At 45.9% G+C, this 25086-nt stretch overlaps 1 protein-coding gene across 1 annotated transcript in view; it reads left to right on the top strand.

The window, feature by feature from the left end:
• Positions 1-22826, top strand: part of TMEM248 (transmembrane protein 248) — an 85734-nt gene extending 62908 nt beyond the window's left edge. The window contains exons 6-7 of the mRNA XM_069226870.1: positions 18956-19099; positions 21466-22826. Coding sequence (XP_069082971.1) covers positions 18956-19099; positions 21466-21486 — 165 coding nt within the window. The 3' untranslated portion in view covers positions 21487-22826. The remainder of the gene's footprint in view (positions 1-18955; positions 19100-21465) is intronic.
• The last annotated feature ends 2260 nt before the right edge of the window (positions 22827-25086 follow it).

Raw genomic sequence — 25086 nt, 5'->3', positions numbered from 1 at the left:
TTATAGGAGCCAATATTAAGCCATACTGCACCACACAAACTATTCAGTTGTGAGGACAAGGTGATGGAAAAGAGTAGCAACCTTGAACCTGGTAATCAATTACAAATCAAATAAACACTAGTAGTCGTGGAGTAGCCTGGTCAGCACCACCAAAGGACGAGAATGATGAGTACTTGTAGACTCGAGCTAGGCATCCAGAAGTAAGGAGAGATAGACTTCTAAGGGTTGGAACCAAGAGACCGGGTATTAAGCATGATTCGAGCAGGCTTTTAGAGCAATAGTGATTTAAAAAAAAAAAAAAATTAGAATCCAGGAAAGCAGGTCTGCGACTGGGACTAGCCAGACTTGTAAAGACAGAATGCTGGCTTCATAGAGACAGGAGACAGGGATCATAGTAAGATGCAGGAGAAGCAATCAAAATGGAAGGCACTGGTAGGAGGAACTGAATAGAAGATTAGAAAGAAGATGTGGCACAACTGGAATGGAATCATTTTCAAGGAATCTTCCAGAGCTTCAGGACTGCTGAGAACACAGTTGTGAAGCATCTAACTTTACGTTAGTGTACCTTTTTATAGGGCTTGCATGAAATTCAGTTAGACATAGCTGACAAACGTGCATGTGGTGGTATTGATTCACGCTTGTGCAAGGCGGGACATGACTCTTCGCACGTTTGAAGATCTCAAGATAGAAATGATGATCTTCAGTGCACACACAATTCTCCATTGTAAAAGGGAAATGGTATTCTTTTGCACATATGCAGAACCCGGATGTATCAACATAAGAGAATAGTGTCATCTTGTGGCTGCCATTACTTGTTTGATTTTTGGAATGATTGCAGATGCTGTCACAAACAAACAGAAGACACTGATTTTTGAGGTGACCTCAGTCGAGCTAATTTGGACTCCGAACTTTTCATGAATGAGGAACTCCTGATAAGGAAAAAGATTATTTCTGGACATAACCAGTTTAACAAATGCAGGGGCATATATGGACCAAAAAGGTTCAATGATCATTTGGAGAGGTCAACCAGTGTTAACAGACAGGATTTCAGGACCCTCTCCCTGACCAGAACAGTTGTACCACCAAATCAGGTGCCCCCTCTGACCTACGAACCCCATCCCAAAAGTTTTTTACCAGATAGCTGGCACGGTAGCAGTGCCCCTCACCAACCTACTCAACGGCATCATCATCTCCAGACATTTTCCCAATGATTGGAAAAAGACATCTATCCTTCCTTTTGATTTAACAAAAAAAAAAAAGAAATCCCTCCCTCAATCCCAATGATGTAAAAAGTTAGTGCCCCATCTCACGCCTGCCGATGCCGGCACAAATTCTAGTAACATATTTTAATGCAGAGCTTTCAGCCTTCTTGGACAAAATGAAATTCTGAATGGCGTTTAGTATGGTTTTAGAAAAAACCATAGAAGTGAATCTGCCTTGATAATCACCACAGAAGAAATCAAATTGATTGCATTTAGAGGAAGGAAGGCTACGGTGGACCTTTTCGATCTATCCACAGCTTTCAATACCATGAGCCACACTGTGTTAATAGATCGACTAGCAAAGATAGTGATCAGCGGGTCAGTGCTCCATCTGTTCTACTCCTTTTTTTGCAAACAGAAAACAAAGGGTCTCTCTTTGTGAATTTACATCAAGGTCTTTTTCACTGCCCTGTGGTGTTCCCAAAGATCCTCATTGTGCCCTATGCTCTTTAATGTTGCTGTAGTACCTTTAGCAAGGTTGATTCCATCTTTCGTTTTTTCGACAATCTCAAATGCAAATGACACCCAAATCGTGGTGTTGATCGCAAGTGACGTAGATGAGGTTTCTGATCGCTTCAGCAGTTGTATGAGTGAAGTAGTTAGATGGGTGAGAGACAATGGTCTTAAATTAAATTCGGAGAAAAACGAAGTTCTGCTGTTTATGAAAGGCACCTCCTTCTTGAATGCTTCATAGTGGCCCCAACATCTGGGAACCCTTCCTACTTTTGTCCACTAAGTTAGGAATTTGGGAGTAATCTTCAGTACAAAATTAACATTTGCGGATCAGATTAATAAGCTTACTTCTTGCTTTTTCCTCCTAAGAAATTTGGGAAAGAATCTCCCATTCATTCCTTTTGAACTCCAGAAAACTGTAATCATGTCACTTGTACTGTCCAGGGTAGATTAATGTGATGCCCTTTATATGGGCATTTTTTAAAAACAAATTACAAGATTTACAGAATACAGCAGTTTGTCGCCTAATGAGAATTCCTAACTTCAATTCGGCCTCTCATTCAGTAGTGGAGCTACATTGGCTCCCGGGCAAAGAAGCGAGTGGTGTCTAAGGCACTCTGCATGGCTCATAAAGCCCTTCATATGACAGTTTACCTTCCGAAGAAATTTGAATGGTATAGACTTAGGGGGACTCTTCTATCATCTGCATCCAAAACTGTGGTAATTCCCAAAAGTAACAAGGCATCTTGGGGTGGCAGAAACTTTGTCTCTTCCACCTGTAATTTATGGAAAAAGCTACCTTGGCATCTTAAAACCCAGCCTAATCTCACCTATTTCAGGAAATTACTTGAAACATGCCTTTTATCTTCCTCCCTGCCCTTTTATAATCCACTGTTGTATTAAGTTTGCAGACGCTAACACCACAATGTCTTTGTGCATTCACATGCCTTATAAACAATATCAGTATCTCCCTGTGTTATGCCACGGTGTAGGAAACTGGCCCTTGTTGCAGTTACTCCCCCCCCCCCCCCCCACCCCACCCTTTTTGCCTTGTATTGATGCTGACTTGACTGAGAGTGTGCAGGGATCCTGCTAAACAGGCCCCAACACCAGTGTTCTTTCCCTAAAGATGCAACATTGTTTCCACAATTAGCACACTTCTGGCACACAGCTAAGTCCCTTGTAAAAGGTACCAGTGGTACCAAAGGCCCTGTGCCAGGGAGGGTCCCTAAGGGCTTCAGTATGTTGGGCCACCCTAAGGGACCCCTCACCAAACACATGCACACTTCCATTGCAGATTGTGTGTGTTGGTGGGGAGAAAACGGCAAAGTCTACATGGCATCCCCCACAGGTTGGCATGCCCACAAAACACTGCCTGTAAGTCACCCCTCTAGCAGGCCTTACAGCCCTAAGGCAGGGTGCACTATATCACAGGTGAGGGCATAGCTGCATGAGCACTATACCCCTAGAGTGTCTAAGTCCATTCTTAGGCAATGTAAGTGCAGTGTGGCCATATTGAGTAGATGGTCTGGGAGTTTGTCATTACGAACTCCACAGTTCTATAATGGCTTCACTGAATACTGGGAAGCTTCTGACCCCATGGGGTGAGGGCCTGTGTGCTCTCTGAGGCCAGAAACAAAGCCTGCTCTGGGTTGAATTGCTTCATCTCCCCCCCCCTCCCCCCCCCCACCCTTTTGCAGGAATTGTAACACCTGGCGGTGAGCCTCAAAGGCTCAGGCCTCATGTTATAGTGCCCCAGGGCACTCCAGCTAGTGGAGATGCCCACCCCTCAGACAAAGCCCAACTTTTGGCGGCAAGTGTGGCGGGAAACTTATGAAAAACAAGGAGTGACCACTTCAGCTGGGACCACTCCTAAGATGTCCAGAGTTGAAGTGACCCCCTCCTTGCAGAATCCTCCATCTTTGTTTGGAAGACAGGGACCAATAGGGTTAGGTCTGAGTCCTCCCTCCCCAATAGGAGTGGACACAAGAAGGGTGTAGCCATCCTCCGGGACATTAGCCATTGGCTACTGCCCTCTGACCCCTCCAACGCATCTAAATCTTGTATTTAAGGGCTTCCCTGAACCCAACTCGCCAGATTCCTGGTGACCTCACAAGAAGAATAAGGACTGCATAGCTGAAACCCCAGCAGAGAAGGACGACACTCAAACTGACTTGGTCCCAGCCCTACCGGTCTGTCTCCTGCTTCAGAGAACCTGCACAAAGAAAGCGACGCAGTCAGTGGGATCAGTGACCTCTGCCAAGCTACAGAGGACTGCTCTGCATCAAAGAGGACCGAGAACTCCCAAGGACTGTAGCACTGTCCACAAAACTTTCCAACAAAGGACTCCAGAGCCTCCCCGAATCCGGGAATCCAGACCATCCTGCACCCGATGCCTACGGCCCGTGTCCAGGTGGCCCAATCAGTTAGAGATAGTCCCCAGGCGTTCACGAGCAAGTGCCCACCCTGGGATGACCTCTCCTGCCCTCCAAGACGACACCTGCAGCGGTAATCCTGAGGACCACTCTGACTGCGACAGCCCTGGACAAAGATATCAGGCGCCTAAAAGGACCACTCCACCCGCAGCCCCAAGGCCTAGGAAAACCTGACCTCCGGTGCAGCAACATTCGGCAAGCAGTCCTCCTCATCGTCCAGCTGGTGATCAGTCCGAACTGACCTCCTGAACCTTAGCTTCAGTGTCTGAGTGCCCACCCGGGGTCCCCTCATTGACCAGCATTGGGAGCCCGACGTCCTGTTTGTACCCTGCTCCCGGCCATCCCTGTGCTGCTGAGGGTGCGAGTTTGTTGCTTTCTTGTAGCCCCTCCAGTGCTCTTCTAATCCCCCATGGTCTGCCCTAGAGCTACGGGTACTTACCTGCTGGTAGACTGAATTCCGAGTTCCCCCTGTCTCCATAGGAGCCCTCGTTAAAATTGCTCAACTTTGACCGCTGCACCCAGCCGGCCCTGTGTTGCTGGTGGTGGGTGTTTGGGGGTTAACTTGAACCCCCAACGGTTGACTACCTATAACCCGGAGACTGGAACTGTAGGTCGTGTTCTTACCTCTGAAACAGTACTTAATCTTCTTCCCCCAGGAACTGTTCAGAAAATGCAGTGTCCACTTTTAAAATAGATATTCTCTATTTTCTTAAAAACTGTTCACTTGAGTAAAGTTGAACAAAGTTACATTGATGTCTTTGGCAAGTACTTACCTGCAACAGTATTTACTTCTGAACTGAATCTTCAGGTTCTGGTAACAAAGTAACAAAAACATATTGTTCTATATAAAACCCTATTGGTCTGCAGTTGAGTCTTTGAGTGTGTGTTTCTTCTATTGCTTATGTGTGTACAACAAATGCTTAACACTACCCTCTGATAAGCCTAACTGCTCGACCACACTACCAAAAATAGAGCGTTAGTATTATCTATTTTTGCCTATGTCAAGCCTCTGGGGAACCCCTGGACTCTGTGCTGTGCACTCTATATCTCCTTTTGAAATAGTAGATACAGGACCGGCTTCCTACACGGGTAAATAGCCAAGGAATGACTTTGTTAGACTAAGGAGCCAGATCAACCACATAACCCCCCAAATGAACACAGTGAAAAAAAAAAAACATCAAAGACTTGAGTCAGTCCATTAATCAAGGAGATCACAGAGAAGAGTCCTCCCTTCCAGGAAAAGATGGCAGGACCAGATCAAGTCTGTAGGACCCCCACAGTCCATTCCCGCATCTCCATGCCCCCTCTGCCAGAGGGAGATCCGATCGGAGCTAAGGACCACTGTCTTCAGAGTGTATCAGGGTTTTCTGTGTTTCCAGACAACGAGTAAAAATCAGACTTCCTTTACAGGGCTCTAGTCTCTGGGTCTGGGCATATGTTTTGAGGGGCATGCCTTGACCGTCACCAGCTTGTTCGTTGTGTCGTCCGACCTTATGGGCTCATGGCTCGCTGAACACCCATCCAGAGAGGAATCTCTACCCCTCTCAGGCCTCCTGAAGGGATCGAAGATGATCCCAAAAGGATGACCCCAGGAATATGACATACCTTAGTTCCGTAGGTAGGCAGTACTATGTCCAAAGTCACCCCGTATCTGAAGTGTTTTGGCCACGTGGTCTCGGAAGAGCAAGGGGGCATGACCACTAAGCTGGAATGGATGTATATCACAAGCTTTGCGCAGGATGGTTTCTTTCATGTGAAAACCATGCACACACACTAGGATGTCAGCAGGAGGGCCATTTGCAGGTCTCAGCAGCTCCACCCAGTGGAACTGATCAAGTTTTATCTCCATTTCCGTTGAGTCTTCCACATCATACTAATAAAGGGCATCAATATATTCCCCCCAGTCGGTTCCCCCCACATTGTTTGGGACCCCCTGGGATGCAGATGTTATTCCGCCTCAAGTGGTTTTCCAAGCCCTCGATATGTGCCTGTAGGCCCATTTGCTGTTCTTGGAGCCAGAGAACCTCCTGTTGCAGCTATTTGATCTCTTCACTGAGGCCCATGTCTTTATCCTCTGGATCGGAGACCCTCTCCCCAACTCTGTCCAGATCACGGTGTATGTCCCGTGTGTCAGAGGAGAGGTCTGCAGGTTGTCGTGCAGAGAGGCGAACAAGGCCTCCAGAAAAGAGCATGTCACTGGGCTTTCAGCATCATCACTCTGAGTGGTGTTCGGTTCCTGCCATAGCCCTAGGTTGGAGTTGTTACACCTGAGAAGTGCACTCACCAGCGTTGTAAGGAGGAAGGGCCAGGGTCTAAACCAGGCAAGGGCCAGCACTTGATGCAGGAACCGGCCTCATCAATCATGGGTCATGAGGTCCCAGGGGCCTAGGCCTGTCCATCAGCCCAGGAGGCGCCAGGGGTGCCATGCCCCCAGTGTGGTCAGCTCAGGACCCCAACTCTTGTGTTCCTTAGGGGTGCTCATGGGCACTGCGGAACCCAGGTGAACCCGAGCATGAGGTCCAAATTGCTGCATATCTCCATCTGTGCCCCGGGGAGGTGGGGGGGTTATGGGGCTGTAAGGGGTAGAATTTTGAGGTGGATGAGGGGGGTGTAAAGGGAGGGAGGGGTAGGGGGTGGAGAAGGCCCTGTCAGCGGCCCTACTCACCACTACCTCCCGGAGTCCACTGCAACGGACCCTCTGCTGTCTGGTTCAGTGGAGTCCGTCTAGGATCTCTGCCTGCCTGAATGGCCGCAACCAAGCTGTCAGATCCAATCACTGGAGCTGCATCTCTTGTATTCTAAGACCAGGGCCTGCTGTCTTGTCTCGTGGGTGCCACACTCCTCTGAGGCCCTGCTGGCAGCGGGCTTGTCCTGGCCCAGAAAGAGTGTCTACGGCGTTGTGGCGGCCACAGTGTCACTTCCACTGTCCGTAGTAGGCTTTGGGGTTCGATGATTCCGGCAGTAAAGGCGCTGTTTGAAGCATTGAGTGGTAGAGGACAGAGAAAGGAGGAAACGTGTCCTAGCCACCGCCGTCTTGGCCACGTCCAGTTTCAGTGTATTTTAGCCACAGTTTCTATAGTTGTTTTTAGGCACTTCTTTAAAACTTCACAACATCTCATCTGGTCTCTTTCATAGATTTTGATTGTTTTTAGTCATTGCACATCTCTCCTTTTTACTAAATTGGTTTGAGAATTTTATATAATTAATCTCTACCTTATGTTTTCTCGCTTTTTGACTGAGGAAAGCCTTTCAGTTGAGCCAAAGCTGCAAAGGGAGAATTCCTCACAGAAGCACTCGATTTGTTGGGCTTTGTGGGTCCTCTGCCGCAACGCACATCAAACTGATGCTGCTTTCCCCCATGCTTAACAGTTTGAATGTCCGCTATATGAATGAATCTTGCAGAAAACCAAACAAAAGTGTAGTACATCTTTATACTGTATTAGAGCTGAGGCTTTGCAAGTCCTTTGCAGATACTTGTTTCTCCTGGGTCAATATGAGAAAGAGAATGCAGCAGTCTGGTTTATCTTTGAAACCTCTCCACTTAGTTGGATGGGCTGACCTTTTATATAACAACCATCTACACAACTTCGATCCCAAACCCTCCAACCTCCTCAGCACCCATCAACATCAACCACCAGCCATCCGCTCACGACATGGGAACAACAAAGCACAATGATGTCTCTGAACTCCATCCACTCAGGAGCACCCACCGACCCATGTGTCCATTGTCTCTTCAACTTCAGAAACACCAAGATCAGCCTCCAGCTCATAGTCATCCTCAACGCTTCAATAACCACAGCCACCTTTCCCAATGCAAGGAACACGCAGAGGTGAGATTCCTCCTCAAGAAACCGTCAACAAACCCCAGTGAGCTTGTGTACCATCTCCCTCCTCCCATTCCCAGCCAAAGTCCTAGAAAAAGCCATCAACCTCAAACTCACTGAGCATCTGTAAAGAAACAAACTGTTGGACCCTACCCAATCGCGCTTCAGAAACAATCATAGCACTGAGACAGCCCTCATTGCCTCAACAGACGACATTCAGTCCCTTCTTGACAGAGGAGAGTCGGCCACCTTCATCCTCCTGGATCTCTCCGCAGCTTTTGACACCGTCGCCCACCACACAGTCATCAACCGACTACGCCAGGTTTAAATCTCCGACTACGCACTCAAATGGATAGCATCCTTAGTCACGGAATGCACCCAGAGAGCCAGCCTCCCTCCCTTCTCCTCACAACCGGAGCACACCGTCTGAGGAGTACCCCAAGGCTCACTTCTCAGCCCTACCCTCTTCAACATCTATATGACACATCTCGCAGACATTTATTTATCTCCTACTCCAGTGACACACAGCTCATCCTCTCCCTCTCATAGGACCCCACATAAGCAAAGACCATCTTCCACAACTGTATGACGAACGTTGTGACATGATTGAAAGGCAACTGTCAAACTCAACACAGACAAAACAAGTGCTGATCTTTAGCAGAAACACACCATCCTCTGGAACAACACCTTGTGGACTACACAGTTTGGACGGACCCCTCACGTCGAAGGAACGACGGTATCATCCTGGACCCTCAGTATCACCCTGGACAGTAAGCTCTCCATGAACCGACAGGTCAGCCTCTGTATCATCCTGGACAGTGAACTCTCCTTGAAATGACAGGTCAACGCCATCTCCACATCCTGCTTCCACATGCTCCGCATGCTTCGGAAAATCTTCAGATGGCTCCCTATCAACACCAGGAAAACCGTAACACAGGCCCTCATCACCGGCTGACTTGACTACAGTAATGCTCTGTATCGGCACCACCACCAAACTCATGCAAAGACTCCAGACCTCCCAGAATGCAGCAGCCAGACTGATCCTCAACCTGCTCAAGAAAACACACATCACCCAGCATCTAAGAGACCGCCACTGGCTCCCCGTCCAGAAAAGATGCCATTTTAAGCTCCTTACCCACACCTACGAAGCCCTCAATGACCAAGGCCCAGCCTACGTGAACTACCCCCTGACCTTCCATCTACCGACCAGAAGCCTTCGCTCTGCCCAACGCATCCTCGCTCACATGCCCCACATCCACTGCAGCTGCTTCGGAGAAAGCTCCTTCACCTACCTGGAACGACCTGCCTCTCCACCTCCGCACAGCACTCTCACTGAACCAATTCAGGAAGAGACTCAAGACCTGTCTCTTTCACTGAATCCTGCACAGCACCTAGATACGCCTTGATGTGATTAGCTGCGCTATAAAAGTATATTTTGTTTGATTCATCAAAGTTTTAATCAATTCTTACTGAGTTTCATTTTATGCATGCCTTTATGCAGAGCTTGAATGAACATATTACATATAATTAAATGAAAAACACTTGTGATCTTAACTGTCCAAAGATCCAAAGAACTGCTACTCTGTTGTATTAGAAAAAAATAACTAGATTAATTTGCTTGTCATTTCAACTTGGTCATGACCGATGCATGGCTTTGTCACCTGTACTCTTAAGGTCGGGGCACACTCGACATACACCCCCCCAGGATGTTTGCTTATTGGGCTTATACTTGGACACACCAACCATTAGGTGTTTAAGTCTGTGCTATCACTCCACAGAAAAGAGCCAAATACATAAACTGTTTTTTAATGAAATTGTGGGTTTTAGTGAACTATATGAAATTTTTTTAAGTGCCGTGTTGCCCTAATGATAGATCGTTTTATATTATATGGCTTTTTTTCATAATAAGGCTTTAAGGGTTGCTTTATAAATTAAAATAAATTTAAGACGATGTGCAATTATGGCACAGATCAGACCCGCCGAAGTTGGTGCAGTAGCGTGCAGTTATGTACTGGTGTGCCAAGCAGGAGGAACCAATTTATGCTGCCTGGGGATTTCTGCGATATTTGTTGAGACTTGGGGTAAATGGTGGGATTGCTGTGGGTTGTTGTCTCCTCTGGGAGCTATGCCTCATAATGTGGTTTGAACTGTTGGGCTGCAGGGGGGGGGGTGTATAGGCAATCTTGCTAGTGCGGTGTCAGAGTGCTTCATGAAGGTACAAGAATACCAATAACTCTGAGGTAGACTGGGTGAAGAATGGAGCTGGAAAAATCTGCTCTGGCCGATTGCTAATGACACCAGTCCCTTTTTTCAGAACCGAACATGCATCATGCTTTAATGAATGCACTAGTGTAGGGTGTGGGAACTTTAAGGATTGCATTAGGGGTAAACCTTGTTTATCCTTCACAGCCCAGTACTTGAAAGAATGTAGAAAGCCAGATTCCGGCCCTAGTTTGCAGGAGGTTTGGACCTTCTCCTGCAGTGGACATAAACATTGCGATGATTTAGAATCAGAGGAGCCTGCATACAACTGATTGCTAAGTTATCTGGGATCAGTCTTAAAGAAACAATCAGATGACCATTTTGTGCAACTTGCTAGAAGACTTAAAAGCTAACTGCTACTACTGATGGAGATCCAGCCTTCACGTCTGAAAGGTAGTCATTTCACAGAAGTACCACAGCTGGCACCTAGTTAACGGACTCTGAACCCACTCCCTCCCCAACACCACCCTCCACTCCCAACCTCCACCTTCCGGGAAAAAATCCTGCTACAAGCCCCAAAATCCTAAAAGCCTCTCCTCGGCCCCTCCTTCGTTCAATCCCAAACCATACACATCTCTGTGCGCACCATGGGCTAAAGTTGCCTAGTTTCTCTATTGTAGGTGTGTTTCTGTCCTCTAGTGGACTTTTCTGGTATGCAGCTCTTTGAGGCTTGTAAAGCAAAGATTGTTTTCCCAGTTTTTTTTCTTTCTATTGTGAATGTTTATTTTTTAAAAAATTTTGATTTCCTTATCTTATGCACTTTTCTCTATTCTTTAGTCTTCTTATGGAAGTTTTCTCTTATGTTACTTAAAAATAATATGGACGTTTAATCATGTTGGGACAAAAAATGCTGCATGGTGAAAGATGCGCACCCGTACCCTGAGTGGCCTAGCTTCATGGTTATCTGGACCCCCTCTTGCTTTGTACTTAACTCAGCTTTGGCCTGCATGATGTCTGAATGTATCTCTGTGCAGCACATGATGCTTTTGTGCAGGCTGTGTTTTTTGTGTGTGCGCGCGTGCGCCTTTGCTTGGTACATAACATATAGGCATGTGGGTTCTGTTATGGAAACCCAGGGATGATGGGTAAAATAAGGTTGGCTCTGTAGGCCTCGGGAATCATCATAGTTGGGAAGGCTTAGGCCTTCGAACCTTTGTGAGACATTGTAAGGAAATGCCTCCTTGGCATGGTTACCCCCTGAAGTTTTGCCTTTGCTGATGCTAGGTTTTGATTTGAAAGTGTGCTGAGGCCTGCTAACCAGGCCCCAGCACCAGTGTTCTTTCCCTAACCTGTACTTTTTGTTTCCACAATTGGCACACCCTGGCATCCAGGTAAAGTCCCTTGTAACTGGTACCCCTGGTACCAAGGGCCCTGATGCCAGGGAAGGTCTCTAAGGGCTGCAGCATATCTTATGCCACCCTGGGGACCCCTCACTCAGCACAGACACACTGCTTGTCAGCTTGTGTGTGCTAGTGGGGATAAAAAGACTAAGTCGACATGGCACTCCCCTCAGGGTGCCATGCCAACCTCAGACTGCCTATGAAGTATAGATAAGTCACCCCTCTAGCAGGCCTTACAGCCCTAAGGCAGGGTGCACTATACCATAGGTGAGGGCATAAGTGCATGAGCACTACGCCTCTACAGTGTCTAAGCAAAACCTTAGACATTGTAAGTGCAGGGTAGCCATAAGAGTATATGGTCTGGGAGTCTGTCATGCACGAACTCCACAGCACCATAATGGCTACACTGAAAACTGTGAAGTTTGGTATCAAACTTCTCAGCACAATAAATGCACACTGATGCCAGTGTACATTTTATTGTAACATACACCCCAGAGGGCACCTTAGAGGTGCCCCCTGAAACTTTAACCGACAATCCGTGTAGGCTGACTAGTTTTAGCAGCCTGCCACACACCAGACATGTTGCTGGCCACATGGGGAGAGTGCTTTTGCCACTCTGTGGCTAGTAACAAAGCCTGTACTGGGTGGAGATGCTTATCACCTCCCCCTGCAGGAACTGTAACACCTGGCGGTAAGCCTCAGGGCTAGTAGCCATTGGCTATTAAACCCCCAGACCTAAAGACACCCCTAAATTTAGTATTTAGGGGCTCCCCAGAACCTAGGAACTCAGATTCCTGCAACCTAAGAAGAAGAGGACTGCTAAGCTGAAAAACCCTGCAGAGAAGACGGAGACACCAACTGCTTTGGCCCCAGCTCTACCGGCCTGTCTCCCCCCTTCTAAAGACACTGCTCCAGCTACGCTTTACCCAGGGACCAGCGACCTCTGAAGCCTCAGAGGACTGCCCTGCATCTAGAAGGACCAAGAACTCCCGAGGACAGCGGCTCTGTTCACCAAAGACTGCAACTTTGCAACAAAGAAGCAACTTTGAAACAACACGCGTTTCCCGCCGGAAGCGTGAGACTTTGCACTCTGCACCAGACGCCCCCGGCTCGACTTGTGGAGAACAATCACTTCAGGGAGGACTCCCCGGCGACTGCGAGACCGTGAGTAGCCAGAGTTGACCCCCTGAGCCACCACAGCGACGCCTGCAGAGGGAATCCCGAGGCTCCCCCTGACCGCGACTGCCTGCTTCAAAGACCCGACACCTGGTAAAAGCACTGCATCCGCAGCCCCCAGGACCTGAAGGATCCGACCTCCAGTGCAGGAGCGACCCCCAGGCGGCCCTCTCCCTTGCCCAGGTGGTGGCTACCCCGAGGAGCCCCCCCCTTGCCTGCCTGCATCGCTGAAAAGACCCCTTGGTCTCCCATTGATTTCTATTGCGAACCCGACGCTTGTTTGCACACTGCACCCGGCCGCCCCCGTGCCGCTGAGGTTGTACTTTCTGTGTGGACTTGTGTCCCCCCCGGTGCCCTACAAAACCCCCCTGGTCTGCCCTCCGAAGACACAGGTACTTACCTGCTGGCAGACTGGAACCGGGGCACCCACTTCTCCATTGAAGCCTATGCGTTTTGGGCACCACTTTGACCTCTGCACCTGACCGGCCCTGAGCTGCTGGTGTGGTAACTTTGGGGTTGCTCTGAACCCCCAACGGTGGGCTACCTTGGACCCAAACTTGAACCCCGTAGGTGGTTTACTTACCTGCAAAAAATAACAAACTCTTGCTCCCCCCAGGAACTGTTGAAAATTGCACTGTCTAGTTTTAAAATAGCTATATGTCATTTATGTGAAAACTGTATATGCTATTTTGCTAATTCAAAGTTCCTAAAGTACCTACCTGCAATACCTTACATTTAAAGTATTACATGTAAATCTTGAACTTGTGGTTCTTAAAATAAACTAAGAAAATATATTTTTCTATACAAAAAACCTATTGGCCTGGAATTGTCTCTGAGTGTGTGTTCCTCATTTATTGCTTGTGTATGTACAACAAATGCTTAACACTACTCCTTTGATAAGCCTACTGCTCGACCACACTACCACAAAATAGAGCATTAGTATTATCTCTTTTTGCCACTATCTTACCTCTAAGGGGAACCCTTGGACTCTGTGCATACTATTCCTTACTTTGAAATAGTGCATACAGAGCCAACTTCCTACAGACATATTTCAATATAGACTGACAGTGTGATCCTCTGTAACTACCTCGACCTGTGTTCTGAGTCGGTCAGAATTGCAGACGCTTCTGGTATGGCAGATTGTCCCTTTCACAAATGAACAGAGGAGAGGACACTTTGGAGGAGATGTTACCCACAACTTTCATTTCAAAGGACCAGAAACAAAATCACATCTGAGTCTGGAAATGAACTAAAAAAGTAGGATCATGTGTCCCTCAATTGATTCATCAATGTTGACTTCGATCTGCTGCTACTAGGACAGGGGAACAAGGTCAGTTAGTTTTCCAGGTGAGAGAGGGGCCGTCATCCAGCAGGGCAGCCCTCAGACCTTTGGACATATTGGAAGAGACCCCTGAATCATCAGATAGACTCTAGATCAACAGCAAAAGTGACCCTGCATCATCTCTACTTATCCATCACCTTAACTGCACAAACCGCGAAGGAGAAGCCACCTGCTGCACCTAGAAGCAGTCACTGAGTGCAAATGCTTCAGCACGCTGTTCCCGCTGACTGTGGGAAGACATAGTCCATCCTTCTCATTTCTGGTACACAGGAAGATGCACCCAAGTTCCCAAACATTTCTTCGCGCCAGTGGGTTGGTAACACTGGAGCAGAGGCAGCAGGGCTTTTAAGACTTGAATGAGCTCCGTGTATTAGTGCCATAGCTGGCTTAACATTTAGGGCCGAAGGAAGACTTTATTGTATGTTGCTAATGCGGGCAGCACCTGAGGGGTCACCTCAAGTAAACTGCTAGGAACACGTTTGTTAGTATGGAGGAGGGCGGGGAAGGTCTCAGGGAACGCTGCCTAGGAAAGTGCTGAAGTGCTCACCCAGAGAGAGAGAGTAGTGTGTGTTGTTTAGTATGGTATATTCTACTTTCTGTGTGTAATAAATACTTCTTTTGTCCCAAAAATAAGTATTAGGCGAGGTAATTTGGGTCACTGTTTGTATTATGAGTCTTGAGCCTTTGTTTACCTACCACCCCTTGAGAATCCTTGGAATGCCTAACCCGTTCTACCGCTGAGTCAGGTGCTGAAGATTTAGTACTTGACCCAGCTGTTTTCGATCAATTGTATGTGAAGCCTCTGCCCCTTGGGTCCTGACAAACGCCTTAACTGCTGAGGCTAGCCCCACCCCAGACAAGACTTTTCATTTTGAATCATTTTCAGGGGCATTTCACTCCTATACAACTATGAACGCCCCCACCCCCGGTAGTTATCCAGACCACATTTGTCTCCTTTTTTTACTGTATGTTGGCTATTCTAAAGGTGCTAGGGGGTTTGTGGATTCCCCTGAAGAGAACAGAGAAAATAGCAAAAATAGACCAATAGTTTGTTGTGGGAAACTTTCTGTGCAAGAAAACATGTTTTTTTCCCTGAAAATGATCAACAAAAGGTTTGCGGTGCTAGGATCACAATCTTCCCAGCTTCAGGAACAATCAGACTTTCTGTTAGGTCAGTTAGAATTGGTTCATTGCCTGATGCCAGACCCACTCCTTCTTTTAATCTCTTCTGTATGATAGCCTTTCTCGCTCTTTTTCTTTTTTTAGCTCCATATTCCCTTTGATCTAGTGGGCTTTCTGAAGACTCACCGCATCCTTCCACCCACCTTACCACTTAGACTCCCAACAAAGTAGTGTACAGTAGGTGGATCTCTACATAGGGATCAAGGTCCTGGGGGCATTACCAAGCAGGAATCCACTAGGGAGTTTCTGCTTTGGGATCACTCTTAGATCGGTGCACAGGGGCCAGGGTTATTACGGGGAGGTAGGATGGTCAGAGCTATGCCCTCTGAGTACCTATCAAAGTGAAAGAGGTTAGCGCCTAATGGTGGCAACTAATTTCATTTTCAAGCTCTGTGACGTCAGCATGCTGCTCATCACATTGACTGCATTGCATGGATCCTTCTTCCTGGAGGGGTCCACCACTCCACACCAAGACAAGTTGCTTTTCGTTTGGAGTTTACATTATGGGGTGACCCATGAAGTATGGGATGAGGGGAATTTTGAGGGGGGGAGGGTTTGATCAAAACATGTTTGAGTATTTCTCCTGTCAAATGTTTTCTATGCTTTAACGTTTCTTCCACATGTGGTCACATTGGTCCATTGCTGCTACACCAGATGTGTTTCTCATGGGGAAGTGTTTTTCTTTAGGGCTCACACTCAGCTATACATGCTTAACATGGCTTTTAATGCAACCACCCACTGATAACCCACGCCCGAAAGGCTCCCTTTCAATGTTATGGAATGTTAATGGCCTTCTAGATCAAGTTAAAAGCTCCTTTCTATTTCGTTGTACCCGAGCTTCTCTCCCTCTATTATGTTGCTGCAGGAAACCCACTTAATTGGGTCCAGATGCCCCATACTTGGTCGACAGGGCTTTGACAGAGGCGTAGCTCTCCCCTGCCACTCATGGCGTCATCACCAGGCAACTTCTGTTTCTTCAAGAAGAGATCCTCTCCCTTGAGACAGCAAAACGCATGTGATGTGCATCTACTGCGCGGGTCTATGGCTGGGGTGATAAAAATGGAGAGCTGCTGTACTGTCTGGCTTCTTGGCCCCGGCCAGCAGAGTCATCCCAGAGATAAATGATGACACAGTGCATTCCCATTGTGCCTCCCTAGCAGCCCCTCATTAATAAAATACCGCTCCACCCACTCTCAAGGCAGGAATTAGAAGAGTCCATTACGTTGGAGGAAGTTAATGCAGCCATATCGGCAATGGCAGCTGGTAAAACCCTGGGGCCTGATGGCTACCCTGCTGAGTAGTATAGTAAATACAGGGAAATCCTTGCTACCCATCTAGCGAACATATATGCTGAGGCAGTGCAAACTGGAGCCCTCCCCCAGAACTCGATCAAGCCACGATTGTAGTTATACCAACCTTGCCCAACGCCTGCAAAAGGTACTTTGATCTTTAATCTACCCGGAGAAATGTGAGTTCATGCCTGCCAGGAGCACAAGGCACTGTCTCAGGTGCCTTCATGGGGCCCTGGCTTATCGTCACCTCCTACCTCCCCAGCTGGCACTGCTCCTCTTAGATTTTGTAAAGGCGTTCAACTCTGTTGACTGGACCTATCTATTTTGAGTATTGATAAAAGTGAGATTTGGTCCTAAATTTTGTAGCCTTGTGCAGATTCTCTATTCCATCAGTATGGGTTTTGGTTAACAGAGCAGTGTCTGGTGTCTTTCCAATAAGATGTGGAACTTGTCAGGGCTGCCTCCTGTCCACACTCCTTTTTGTTTTAGCTGTTGAATCCCTGGTGAGGATTTTAAGATGTGACCACCTAATACAGGCATATGACCCACTGGGCACAAAGATCGTATTTCATTATATGCGGACAATGTCTTCTTGCATCTGGCCAACCCAGCTAACAGTGGTCCATACTGTTTGCAACTCAAGTGTTTTTTCAGCTGCCTCTGGCCTGGACGTTAATCCAGCCAAATCAGTACTAGTCCCATTGCACCTCAAGCAGGATAGCTTTAAAACCCTATTCCAGTCCAGCCTTAGCTTTTGGTATATGGGCATCAGAGTTGCCCTGGATTAACGAAGATCTGCACAAGTGGCAGTCACTTTCTCTAAATATCATTGGTAGGATAACATTAATATAAAATGATGATACTGCTCCGGTTACCTCCTTCAAAATTTCCCCACATGATTTCCAGGCACTGGTTTAACGAAAAGGACTCCATTTCGAAACAGTTCCTATGGCACAATTTGCGCCCACGTCTGGCCCTGTCAATGTGGCCCCTACGAAGGTAGGCTTGGGATGTATAACTTGTAACTATCCTATTTAACTTCACAACTGTTGGTAGTCAGCAATTGGCTGGGTGGTGGGTAGTCGGACCCGGCATACCAACTAGAGCTACTTTATTTTAGGGATTCCTCATATTGTGGTGATGCTTTATGGTGACCCTGTCCCCAACACTATTCCTGAGGTGACCCGGAAGGTGTTCACCAGTTGGAGGGCAGCGCTATGTTCCTCTGGCTGGTGGTCAAATCTCACCCAACAGACCCCCTTATGGCTGGGTGCACGGATCAGCAAGGTATCTGCCCTTAAGGGGTTTAGCAGATGGGATGCCATTGGCATAACACTTTTGGGAGATGTCTGGTGCATATGTCGTCGTTTCAAGAACTCCAACACATTCTCTTTCCAATGCTCAATTCCATAAATACCTGAAATTGTAACAACTTTTACGGGTGCATATTCTGCCAGGCACGAATTCAGACTGGTGGAGGCCAAAGTCACAATGGGTATACTGGGTAAGGGTGAGGAGTTCCAACACCCCGAACCTCCTGAAGGGCCTTACAGCTCATTGGGAGGGCTGGTTGGGACCGTTAGGTGATGAGGACTGGCGAGCGAGTTCTGACCATATCACAACTCTGACCTGTCCAGTCCTACTACTTACACTGTGTATACCTCACTCCAGATAGGATGATTAAAGCAGGACTTCCAGCTGACTCTGTCCTCACTGTTCACAGGTCCCTGCTGATTTATTTCACATAACGTGGTCCTGTCCTGTTATAACACGTTATTGTGAGGTGATTGTCACCAAAGCCTCCACCATCCTGGAATCTGACATAGAAGTGCCTCCATTGATAATCCTGTTGGGTGCCCTTGAAGGAGTGGAGGGTACCCGTGCAGATTGAGCCTTCTTGGGGATGGCTCTGCTGGTAGCTAAATGAGACATTGCAACCCAATGGACACTCTCGAAGCCTCCCTCATTGGCCCAATGGATACATGGCATAGAGTGGTGCGCACAAGAGGAAAAGCCGGTGTACGAGGCTCAGGTTGCCCAACCAAACATAGCAGAATATTGGGTAAATGGAATGAAACCATGGGGGATGGACATGCTATGAGTGACTTGACTTGGATAAATCAGCGTTTTACTGTAAGATCTGCTGATAATCGTACTGCATGGTCTTGTGTGGGCCCAATTCTGAACTATGAATGTGGCTTGTTGATGGATTTCAATATGACTTGTTGTATCTTCAATAATATAGTAAAATTGTTTATAAAAAAAAAAAAAAAAAGTGACAGTAAATTTTACCTTTGGCCTTTTCAAATTTTAATGTGCTAAAGTTGTGCAGTGAAAGTTATTTTCCCTGTATATACTTTAACCTCTGTTGTGATTACACTTTGCAGGATGATCGATCGCTGATTAACTTGCATCTGATGCACACTAGCTACTTCCTCTTTGTGATGGTGATTACGATGTTCTGCTATGCAGTTATTAAAGGCAGACCAAGCAAAATGAGGCAAAGTAATGCTGACTTTTGCCCTGAAAAGGTAATGTTTGTTATAAAAGCCCTTTTGGATCAGTGGCGGGCAACAGGATGAATATTTTAGAATGTATTAGCATTTGTTTTTTGGCATGATGGTCCCATTGTTTGGTATATTTTGGTTATTAAATAATTTAGATCAGTACTTATGATTGGGAGAGGACACTCTATGTTAAATCAATACAGTAAGCAGCCAGACTGTTCTCTTAAGCACCATCTTCCCGATAATGATCTATTCCCTTATTGAATGGCCTCACTTGTTGAGATGTCGTGACAGATAAGTTAAAAAAAATAATAAAAAAAACAGCTGAGATGTCCCTCCTTGTTCATGGTTATGGCTAAAACACTTGTGTGCAACATTAAGTTGAGTACTGTAAATGAAGATTTTCAGTCTCACATGCACCTCCAACTGAATATAGGCCCTCCCTGTCAAACCGCATGTATGTTTTTTCCTAAGAGGCTCTGCTGTTTGGTTTTCATCATCCTTCTCCTCTTTGCCCTTTAGGCTAGCAATCGGCATTGTTTAATTTTATTGATCATATATATATATATCCGAGTAGCTATCACCACTGGGTAGTTATATTTGGGATCGTGTTAAACGTAAGAAATTCATTTTTTGTGCTTATAACTTTGTCTCAGTTTGACGAATTTCAATGAAACTTTCCAAAAAAGTGCTACTTTTTGACTCGTTTACGCATGGAAAGTTTGGGGTGATTTGTCAAGTGGGGGCCGAGGGTCAAAAAGGAGTGTTCCAAAGTGCATTTTCCCATAAAAACTTTAAACACAGCTGCAGCCTAAACCGCTGAACTATGCACCTAGAACCAAAAAGAATGCTTTTTGTGTTTTGCTGTAAATTCGTTCAGTAGTGTTTGAGTAATTAATGCTCAATAACCTTGTATATCTAGGACATGGAGGCTCGACGGATCTTGAGAGATCTTAAGCTGAGATCTGATTAGCTGCCACCACCTCGACCAGGAAGTGGTGGCAGCTTTCTTAGGACTCGGGACATTAAAAAAAGAAAATACATAAGATTTGGGTAGGAATACCCTGACCGCCTGGGGCCAGAAAACCTTTTTTCTTTAAAACTTTGCCTCGAATTTGTGTAGGATCTGTGGCAACTTTTTTGGAGAAAAAAAAAAGGGCGGACTCCCATGCTTGTTTTCAGAATTCTCCCCTTTACCCTGGGGTTGTGGGGGGAGGGGTCTATTCTGTTCTGTTTCTTTTTTTTTTAGCACTGCCACCCCTGCTGATCTGACTCCTCCTTGCAGTTGATTATGGTCCCAGGGACTCCAGCCCATTGAATTTTTTTGGGGGGCCGGGGGGGGCGAGTGACCCTCCTCCTCTGACCATATTTGGTCCCGGCGACCCCCATTCCGTGGGCCTGGCTCAGTAGCTATGTCCCGAAGAGCCCACCTCTGGGACATAGCAGTTTCCCTGCCTGCACAGGCAGTGAAACCTGTGTATGCTCTCGCTTGACAGGAGCATTTCTTGATCTCCCGTCAGGCAGTAGCAAGCTCTAAGTCCACCCCTAATGGACGGGAGCTTTAAAGATGCTCCTGCCCGCTGAGAGTGGACTTTGGATCTGTTTCCCTGCCTGCACTGATGATGGGAGGGAAACGGAGCAAAAAATTGCTCCCGTTTGGAGGGAGCAGCTACTAATCCCTGCTCCTGCTGCATGCAGGGGAGCCTCGAGGCACCCATGCGACCCCCAATAAGTGTATGGTGGGTGCCCTGGGTGGGCACCCACCTTTGATGATAACGTCTTTGGGGCCAATAACGGCTCGGGGAGGGGGGGTTGACCCCTCCCCTTTTAACTTGTATGTACAGCCCTGGGGAGATGGGGTCACCAGGGCCTAAAGAAGCTAGGGGGGAGGAGGGGAAGGGGGTCTGCGTGGCCCCCCTTCCCTATATTGGAATGGGTGGTCTGGGTGATGCTGTTACGAGGGCTTAACAAGGCTGGGGGAGGATTTTAAATGAAGGTGGCCCCAGGGAATGGGATCCCCAGGGCCATATTCAATGAAAAACCAAAGGATAAGTTATGGTTATGAAAACTTTCTTTCTTCATTCTATACAAACCTAACTTATACTACACAAACATTAGAAATTCTAAAGTTATATATCTTAGATTTATATTTTACGCACCACCTTCAAATTACTGTTGTGCAACTCTGTACAGTGTGGTCACCTCACTCACCACACTACATAAATTATAACTTGCTGTTCTCACAAATCATGTCATTTGAGATGTCATAAGTGCTGTTATGAATGCTATGATTTCACTTGATATGTTATGTAATATGCATGGGTATAACTAGTGCATGTAAAAATGATTTTAGTGTTTTAAGGTGGTAACCTTATTCTACTTTCTTGCAGGTTGCGTTATCGGAAGCGTGATCCTTCTCCTAGAATGGATGGAGAAACATTATCGTTGCCTGCTGAGCCCAAAGTGGGTCTAAACACTACTTCATCCCGCAATGTTGGTTTATTCCAACCAAAGACATTTCAAGTGCCTGTAATTGATTTGTACATATTTCTTATAGTATATAGTTTGTCCAAAAATGCACTTGTTCCGCATTATATTGCGGCTGGAATATTTTGATCTTTACCTGTGGACATTGAGGAATGTTTGTGTTGATCTGTTTTAGTGACTTGGCGACCAGTAGTCAAACCAATATATTTTTGTCTAGCAGCATCTGGGCAGATGAAGATGCCTTTTTGCAAGTGTCTCAAAAGGTTGGAAAGGACTTATTGTTTTTTCGGTGACATGTACAGTGTTTGAAAAAAGTTTGCACCTTTGATATACTGCTACATTTTAAAAAGTGACACTGGTTTACCACATGGGTCTACTGTTTAGATGTGGCCAACTATCTTTGCCGTTTATTCTTTGCTTGAAGGAAGGAGAGCTGATCTTTATACATTTTTGAAGGAAAAATAGATGCATATTATTTACATTTTAAAACCGCTGTCTCTAGAGCAAATTTGTGCTAATGACATGAGCAGTTGTAAACATGTTAATCCCTTTTAAATTAATTTCACTGAAATATTTTACATTCAGATTTGTCTTCTTATCCTTTCAATTTAAGCTGTCATTCCATGTACAGTTTTATTCCGAGCCCTGATAATAGTTTTGAGATATCATGCAAAGTTGAGTTTTAAGGTAAATAACCTTTGACAATATCTGAATTACATTCCTACCTGTTTTAGGCAGATCGAACAGATACACTCACATGCAATAACTAACCAAACAGTGAAGGAGGCATTCAGACCCAAGACTGGTTAAAAGTAACTTCCGGTCAATGATATTTTAGTTAGCTAAAACTCTATCTTATTCCACATTCCGATACTCGTGAGCATCACTGTAAAGAAATTTACATTTAGGACTTTAGCTAGCTGCCTAGTGAGCTGCTTTCTGGTGCCTCTTAAATATCAGGGTGGATGTATTCAATGTATTTCTTCTAATGTTGATTTTCAAAAAGGGGTGCAAAATACTTGTGCACTAGTGTTGTACAATATATTTGGAAAATCTTAAACAAGAATACAGCAAAACAAAAGAAATCTGTTCAGTACGTTTGCTGGACCTTGTTATTGTTCAATATGGCAGCATTGTTACCTCATTGCTGCAAAACTATCCATCATTCTGATGTACAATAGTTTTCAAAATTAATTTTCTTCTGTTACAGCTCTTACTTCCTGACATACTGTGTTCAACCATAATTACAGTTAGTCAAAATATGGGTCTGGCTCGATAGTGTTCTGTTATTTTTTTTATTATATTGTCATAGATGAAGTTTTAATAATGATTGCCGTAGTGGTAGTAACCAGTGTCATTACTTTATTCTTACTTGACGAATAGCTATATCGAATCTTGTTCACATGTGTGCCTGTTCAAGTCTCATGCAATCACAAAATGCTTCTCTAGGCATGGTGGACATATATTACCAGATGATCTTGGATGATGGGGGCACAAGTTGGGAGCCATATACAATCTAGTTAAGAATACTAGCTACTTAATATTCATTATACTGAAAAGTCATTTCTTTGTGATGGCTACTTTGTATCTAGGATGCTAGCAACAGTCTGGCATGTTAAATTCAGAACCCCCGTTTTTAGCCCTTTCCTTGCTACTAGACCTCTCACTCAGCAATTCATTTGTGCAAAATTCAGAGAGTATCATACTGATTGAAAATCGACTGGAGAAGAGGGGGAGGTTTTGGACTTCCATGGGAGTGATAGGGAATTGTAGGATTCTGTGTTCCAAAGAGTACCCTTAAGCTTTATCTACATTACTCCAGTATTGGAACTTTCCTAGACTCACATGCTTGAATCCTTTCCTGTCACTGGCATGGGAGCCCACGGTGTTATTAAAAAAAAAAATAAAAAAAAATTCATTCTCCAATGACCCTCATGATGACTGCATCTACTGTCCGCCCAAACCATAAAACTAGAGGCTGCAAGGTATGGCGTGCATTTTCTACGAAAACTTTGAAAGATAGAGAAGGCGGTCTTCTTCTGTGGCTGCAGAAGTTGAAAACAAGAGTTGACCCGGTTTCTGAGGATGACAGTGCCTCCTCTTCTCTGTCACTCACCAAAATCCCTGTCGAAAGACGCAGAGGATGATGCAAATGGATCTCCTAAGAAGGCAGTCAAAAAATCTCCAGAGGGCTCCCCTAAATCTAAAAGCCCTCTCAAGAAACATTCTACAAAATTCATAAAATCTAAGACATCTTCTGTATCAGAAGCAATGTCAATCTGAGCCCAACGCCGCCTCCGCAGCTAAAGCACAAATAAAAAAAAAAACCATCAACAATGAGATCGTCTACGATGTCACTGACGGCAGCACACGCATCGACGACATGTACGGTGGTTACTATTTCCATGTCGACGGCGGCCTCTGAATAATCCTCATCTATGGTGGTCACATCCTCGTTGATGCTGCATCCTACAGCTTCTACAACAATGACGCTTCTGTTGATGATGCCCCCGTCGACGCTAACAGCCCTGTTGATGACATGACCGTCAACGGCACACCTGTCGATGATGCGCCCGTCAATGATATTCTCGTTGTTGACACATTTGTCGATGCTCCCGTCTACGATTATATTGACTACACCACTACCGTTGTCTACGGTTCATCTCTCATCGATGATCAAGAGCATACCCAAAAAGAAATAGTCCTACATCGTTGCCTCTGTTTTGGTCAGCCTTACAAACACCACTTAAGAGGGATAAACAACAGAACCTGACACCCTCACTTCACACAGTAAAGTTTCTTGCCTTTTACTGTCACACCTACATGACAATGATGAATCTGATGAAGACGGCTTCATCAGCTAGAAACCCTTCACAACTGCATATAAAATCTCAGAAATACTCTGATGATGATTCCTACTATGATCATCAGTACTATGACCAGCCACCTCAGCCTCAACAAGACCCGATGGGCCTTCCTTCAAGGCTAATATCAGATCTTCAGGCTATGCTGGCTGACTATAGGGAACCCAACTGTTCCCGCATCAGCGCAATACCAAACTTCTGCTGCACTAATAATACCACAACAGTCTCAACAGACTTGCGTCAGTTCCCCGCCTCATCCGCAGAACGTACAAACTACTTCTTCTTCTGATGATGGGGAGATCTGCTTCGATCAAGATGAATGGGATGAATACATTATCCGTACACCTGCATCTCCCATCCAACCTACAGCAGACTCTCCTCCGGAGGATATAGGGGGTTTTCACAACTTATTAGAGAGGGTGGCCATACGCTTTGATCTCCCATTGCCATCAACGCACCAGGATTGGTTTTTTTGTACGATTTTAAAGAGCCCTATAGAAAAACAGTCGGGGCTATCCCTGTCATAGCCCACGTTTGGAACTAAGGTCTTAAAACTATGTGCAATCCTTCAGCAGTTCCTGCGGTACTGCCAAAATGAGACAAAAAGTACAACAGTCGTTGCACCTGTATGTCTTACAGGGCACCCAAAACTGGACTCTG

The sequence above is a fragment of the Pleurodeles waltl genome, chromosome 3_2 (assembly GCF_031143425.1).
Source record: "Pleurodeles waltl isolate 20211129_DDA chromosome 3_2, aPleWal1.hap1.20221129, whole genome shotgun sequence".
Classification (NCBI taxonomy): Eukaryota; Metazoa; Chordata; class Amphibia; order Caudata; family Salamandridae; genus Pleurodeles; species Pleurodeles waltl.
Note: the sequence above shows the minus strand (reverse complement) of the source record. Positions and strands in the feature narration are given on the sequence as shown.